At 48.9% G+C, this 6554-nt stretch overlaps 1 protein-coding gene across 1 annotated transcript; it reads right to left on the minus strand.

Annotated features, from left to right (window-relative positions):
* Window positions 1–541: 541 nt before the first annotated feature.
* On the minus strand, window positions 542–2292 carry P2RY4 (pyrimidinergic receptor P2Y4). The gene has a single exon (XM_032255763.1). The coding sequence runs from the start codon at window positions 2114–2116 to the stop codon at window positions 1025–1027; it is 1092 nt and encodes a 363-aa protein (XP_032111654.1). The 5' UTR covers window positions 2117–2292; the 3' UTR covers window positions 542–1024.
* Window positions 2293–6554: the final 4262 nt, after the last annotated feature.

The following is a 6554-nucleotide window of genomic DNA, read 5'->3' on the forward strand; positions in this document are numbered from 1 at the left end:
GGAAACTTTAAAAAGAACCTTAACAGTCCTAGTGCTCCACCCTGGCCTCAAAGTCCTGAAGCCTGATCTGAAAGAGCTGGTGACAGATTTATCATTCATTTGGGGCAGGAGCTAGAGAAAGGGGAGAGATCACTAAAATGCTAGCTCTGGGCGTCAATTCCTGTTACCACCATCCTCTGCACAAACCTGCTCTACCTCTCAATGCCAGAACTTACAGCCATAGACGTGAGAGCTCCAGCCCCTCAGTCTGAGCCATCCACTTTTCCTTTGGTTAAGTACAGGAGAGCTGTCATACACATGTTCTCAGCAAACATAATAAAGGAGGTCCAGTCCCATTCCTGTCCCAAAGGCTGTTATCAGCTAAGGTCCCCACCCCATGACAGAACTTTAATTCATGCTGCATACCAGTTCAACAGTGTCAGGCCCCCAGCTGCATGCAGGCTCCCCGGGATCACACCCTATTCCAGCGCCTCAGTAAGCAAGACTATGCTGTCTTTGAGGGAGAACCAGGAAGTTAGTGTGGGTGCTACATATGGCACATCCTCGGCATCTGTGATATGGAAGTTGCCTCCGCTTCCTGATTCTGGTTATCATCATCAGATAAGTCAGGCCAATCCTGAGATGACTCTGCCTGATCCGATCCACCTCTTCAGCTGAATGCTCTGGTCTGGCTGGAGAAATACATGCTCTAGGCGGCTGTGGGGAAAATAGGACGGGGAAAGAGGACTGGGGAAGATTTTCAGGAAGGCTTATAGGACCAATGGCCCCAGGAAGGGACAGAAACAAAGAGAAAGGAGTAAAGACTGGCATTAGCTAAAAAAGAGTGGTCAACTGAAGGGGTTATGAGAGATGAGGTCACATGTGATGTCCCCGCCTCTCCTCAACCCTCAGTGTGAGGGCTTCTCTCCAGAGCCTGGAAAAAAGGAGGAAGCGCCTTACCAGGTATCACTATTGGGTTCCCTCACCTCTGCCCTGCACTCACCCCCTTTTCTCTCACTTCCTGGCTTCCCGTGTTACAATCTATCTACCCTAAGAGTAGAGCAGCTACTGTCCTGGGGGGGGGGGTGTCCGCCCACCTGCAGCTGCTATCCTCAGGCAGAGACACTAGTGCCAGGGAAGAGGTGGCCGTGCGGGACTGGGGCTCGCCACCACCGCAGAGCTGCCGGAGCTGACGTCGATATTTGTCCCCCGTGAGCAAGTAGAGCACAGGATCCAGGCAGCTGTTGGCGCTGGCCAGTGGCCGAGTCACTTTATAGACCACGTTGACAATGTTCAGCACTCGGCAGTCAGCTTCCAACAGCCTTGCGAGGTAGTAAATGGTTCGGGTGATGTGGAAAGGCACAAAGCAGACAGCGAAGACAGTCAGCACCACAGCGATGGTGCGGAGAGAGCGGAGACGAGAAGACGACTGGGCAGCACCTGGCAATGGCCGACACAGGCGCCGGGCCATGAGCCCATAGCAGACAAGAGTGACCAGGCAGGGCACGCCAAAGAGCAGCCCCATGACTGCCGAGCTGAAGTGTACATAGTGGTCAAACTCTTCAGGCCGAGTGGTGTCATGGCACAGGACAGTGGCCCCTTTGGTGCTGGTTGTGACGAAGAACAGGTTGGGCACGAGGCAGCCGGCTACAACCAACCAAACTGCCAGGCAGAGAAGGCCTGCAAGGCGAGGGCGGCCCCAGCGTAGTGCCCGCAGTGGATGGCAGATGCCCAGGTAGCGGTGCACGCTGATGCAGGTGAGGAAAAGGACGCTGCAGTAGAGGTTCCAATAGAAAAGAAAGCGGACAAACTTGCAGATCCCGGTGCCAAAGGGCCAGTGGTTGCGGGCTGCATAATAATAGATGAGAGTGGGCAGCGACAGCACATACAAGGTGTCTGACAATGCCAGGTGGAACATGTAGGTAGCCGTTGCATCCCAGGGGCGGAGACGGAAGATGAAGAGCCAGAGGGTTGGGGTGTTGAGGCCCAAGCCTACCGCAAAGACAACTGCATAGCTCACAGGCAGCAGGATGAACTTGAAATCCTCATCAAACCAGCAATCCAGCTCCACCTCACTGCTGCCAAGACCTGGGCTGAGGCCTAGGGATCTCAGCAACGAGGACTCTGTACTGGCCATGGCCCCCCTGGAGGTGGAAAGAGCAGAAGTGAGGGTGGCAGGATTTCTCTGCCCACCCCCATCCCTGAGCTGGGGCAAAAAAAGCAGACAGCAGGAAGAGCAGTGGTTGAAGCACTAGAGAGAGCTGACAGGAGTGCATCTGGGTATACTCAGGCTAGCCTGGCCCCTACCCGAGCTCCCTTGGTCCAGCTCGGGGAGTGGTGGGCAGCAGGCAGTGCTGGGGCTCAGGCAGGCAGCCCGTGGGTTTGGGTTGTTCTTACTCTGCAGCTCACTCTGTCCCTAAGAGACTGGCTGGCGAAAGAGGGCAGAGGCCTCCCAGCACTATCCAAAGTAGGAAGATACCCAGACATCAAGTGTCCCCTGATTTGTCATCACAGCTGTGTGGGCAGCGACAGCACATACAAGGTGTCTGACCTTGTGTCCTGGCCACAGTATCTCCAGATGACATTTACCTATGACACCTTCCCCACCGCCTGCCTATAGCCCAGGAGCCCCATTGCCACCCTTGCCCAAGAACCTTGGCACGTCTCCTACCTGGTCCCCTTGAAGCTGAGCCCAGCTGACTCTGTCACCTTTCCCCTTGGCAGCCAGAGAGCATATCCAAGGGGGTGGAGTTGGAGGTGGGACCTGTCCCTCCTCCCATCTGGGAGACTGAAAGAGTTAGAAAGGCCCTTTACGATGATCTAGTCCAACCCACTCATTGTACAGGTTGGGAAAATGGGGCCCAGCAAGATTACTATTTAACAGCTTTGAAATGACTGCAAGAGGGAGCAAACAAGGAAACATCCAAGTTTACCAGTCAAGAGCTAGGCCCCTGGAGACAGATTACAGGGGGATCATAGAAGTTTGTGTAACTGAGCAGAAACATGGGAAATGAATTTTCACTTGGGCAAGGGTAAGATAATGCATTGAAAGATTTTAGAAAATCTAAACTACCTATATTTAATATAAATCTCAACCCCGTATGCATATAATTACAACAAATGCTTATATAGTACTTACTATGTGACAGACATTTTTCTAAGTGTTTTATACTTATTAATGACCCCAGAGGCTCTCTATGAACTAGGTACTATTATTTTCTCTGCTTTGCTGATGAAAACATGAAGGCACAGAGAGTTTAGGTGTCTTGCTAGTTAGTGGTAAAGTCAAGATTTGAACCCAGGCAGGGCTGCCTTTGGACCAAGCTCTAGCATCCATGACTTACTTGCTATGTTTAAATTGCCTCTCGGCTGCGCACGGTGGCTCACGCCTGTAATCCTAGCACTTTGGGAGGCCGAGGTGGGTGGATCACCTGAGGTCAGGAGTTCAAGACCAGCCTGGCCATCATGGTGAAACCCCATCTTTATATAAGAAAAAATAAATAAATAAATAAATAATAAATAAATTGCCTCTCTAAGCCACTGGCTATGATCCAGGAAAGAATCAACAAATATTTATGAGACACAGAGGCAGGCAGATCTCTTGAGCTCAAGAGTTCAAGACAAGCCTGGACAACATGGCAAAACTCTGTCTCTACAAAAAAAATACAAAAAATTAGTTGGGCGTGGTGGCATGCATCTGAAGTCCCAGCTACCTGGGGCACTGAGGCAGGAGGATTGCTTGAACCTGGGACGTTGAGGCTGTAGTGAGCTGTGATCGTGCCACTACACTTCGATCTGGGTGACAAAGTGAGACCCTGTCTCAAACATAAATAAATAATTTTTTTAAAAACCACACATGTTTACTGAGAGCCTACTTTTGCCTGGTCCAGTTCTAGGTACTGGTAGTTCCTTAGGAGTGCACAAAACAGATAAAAACTCCCACCCTAATGGTGCTTACATACTACTGGGGGCTAATAAAATTAATAAGTAAAATATATAGATTATGATCATCATTATGAAGAAAAGTTAAAGAGGGAAGGAAAAGAGTAATAGAAAGGGTTGTGGTTTTAAATATTAGGAGTGAAACCAGGCACAGTGGGTCACATCTGTAATCCCAGTGCTTTGGGAGTCTGAAATAGGAGGATCACTTGAACCCAGCAGTTGGAGGTTGCAGAGAGCTATGATCACACCTCTGCACTCCAGCTTGAATGACAAAGCAAGAGTCTGTCAATAAATAAATACATAAATAAGTATTAAGGGTGACTTTTGAATAGAGGCCAGGTGTTGTGAGAAGGGGAAAAATAAGCAATGAGGTCAGAGAGTTTGGCAGGGACCAGATCACGAAGGCCCTTGAAGGCCGTTGTAAAGGACTCTTTGGCTTTTCCTTTCAGTGAATGGGAAGGCACTCAGGGTTTAGAGAAGAGAGATGTCATCTGACTTACAGTTTAGAAGGCTCACTGGCCAGCTCTATGTTGAGAATAGACTGCAGGGCTGCAGGTACAGGGGGAAGACCAGTCAAGAGGCTATTGCTGATAGAGATGATGGTGACGGAGATGATGAGAAGTGGTAAATTCTGGATAGATTTTTTAAGTAGGGACAGTAAGATTTACTGATGTGGGATGTAAGAGAAAGAAGAGGCAAAAAGATGTCTGGCCAGAGCAACTGGAAAAATAGAGTTACTGTTGACAAAGATCGGAGTGGGTTTAAGGGAAAGATTGGGAGTTCACTTTTTAGCCTGCACATTTTGAGATGCCTATTATACATGTAAGAGGGGATGGCCAGGAGACAGTTCATGCCTCCCTAAGGATACTAGCCAATACATTTCCCATACAGACTCCACCCCTTTCCATACAGTACCCCTCGTCTCTCTTGACCACTCCCAGAGACCTTGATTTGAATATAACAGAGAAGGTTCAGAGAGCAAGCGTGGATGTTTGAGAGTCTGGTGTAGGGGACTGTCAGCAGCTCAGGATCTGGGGCTCCTGAAGCCAACTAAGCCTCTCTAAGAATGGATGTCTTAGGCACCAGAGACAAACCCAGTCTGGAGGACTCTGAGGATGAGGTAAGCAGTGCCTTTGGGGAGAGATAAGCAGGCTGGAGCAGAATCCGCTCTGTATGGAGCTAAGAAGCAATGGGGACTCTGAACTTACTTTATCCTCAAGTCCAGAGAATGTCACCCAGCTGGATCCTGGGAATGAGAAGAGGAGGCAGACCTGGAAAGGAAGCTCTAGAATCTATCTACATCTCACAGAAAGGCCAGAAACCTGGATGGGGAAACTGAAGATCCTTGCCCTGTGGCAGAGTAAGGGGTGGAATAAAAGGTAGCAGTGGAGGACACAGTCATAACCTGAGTCCTGGACAGCTAACTACTGTGACATTGCATAAGAGACCCAGGTTTTTGAAGCCAGATGGACTTGTGTTTAAATCCTTGCTGTCCCACTTATTAGTTATGTGAGCCTGGGTGCCTCTTTGCAACTGCCATTCTTCACCAGTGACATGGGAATAATAATACCAATCCTGTTAGGGTTTCCTGAATATTGAATTGCTTAACAGGTATGGAAGCACTTTGTAAACCATACAATGCCACAAGTTTATAAGGTGTATGTTATTACTGCTTTGCTCCCGGGGATGAACCTGGCCTCTGCAGAGGTGGACAAAAGAAAGCTACGCTAGAGAAACCCCAGCCGGAGCCAGCTCCCTGCTCCTACTGCTTCAGGCTGGTTTTGCTCTGCTACATTTCCCCTGACTGAGCTCTGCTACGTTTCTACAAGTCCCGACACAGGCAGCTGCTGCTGCTGCCACCACTGCCGCCCAGTGGCTATTGCAGGAAAACACCTTTCCCAACCTTCCCCAACTGGCAGCCCTGCCTGGCTTTTACTATCCTCACGGGGGCCAAGAGAAATGGAATGCAGAGGATCAGCCTCACTCTCTTCTGTGAAACTCTTCTTCACTTTGATTTCTGTGACTTGACTTTACGCCGATTCTCTTCCTCTGGATGTTCCTTCCGACCCCTTCCCTGGCTCTTTTTTTGCCCTACTTCCCCTACATGTGAGCCTTCCCCCAAAGATTCTCTCCTCTCCTCTCCTCTCTCTCCCTCTCCATCATCTCTCTCCCCACTACCCCCACCCTCTCTTCCCCTTCTCTCTTTTAACATCCATTCTCATGATTTCAACTATGACTCAGAAGTTATCAAAAATTCTAATGGTCAAGAGACTCCAGCATACAGATCTCTCTCTAATCAAAATGCATCTCTCCCTCTCTCACACTTATCACATTTGATTTATACAGCAATGGCACGAGACCACAGGCAGCCTAGAATTATACTCATTTGTGTGTTTGGCCATCTCCTCCTTATCCACCCCCATACCAGAACCAGAGCTCCTTGAGAACATGTACTTTATTTTACCTCTGTCTTTCCTATAGCCTTCCAGGTAAAGTTATTATAACACATGTTTGAAATAATTTCTTTCAAACTATATTCTCTGCTGTCCCCCCAAAAGTGCCTTCCAATTCAGAGTTAAGAAAACGGGTACCTTGTACATAGTTAGTGTTCAATAAATAGTTGTTAAATGAAT

This window comes from Sapajus apella, unplaced genomic scaffold, assembly GCF_009761245.1.
Source record: "Sapajus apella isolate SASKATOON/1434 unplaced genomic scaffold, GSC_monkey_1.0 scaffold91, whole genome shotgun sequence".
NCBI lineage: Eukaryota > Metazoa > Chordata > Mammalia > Primates > Cebidae > Sapajus > Sapajus apella.

Bases quoted from the DNA above. Each gene is read 5' to 3' on its own strand.
- P2RY4 (XM_032255763.1), bottom strand. From the start codon at position 2,116: ATGGCCAGTACAGAGTCCTCGTTGCTGAGATCCCTAGGCCTCAGCCCA.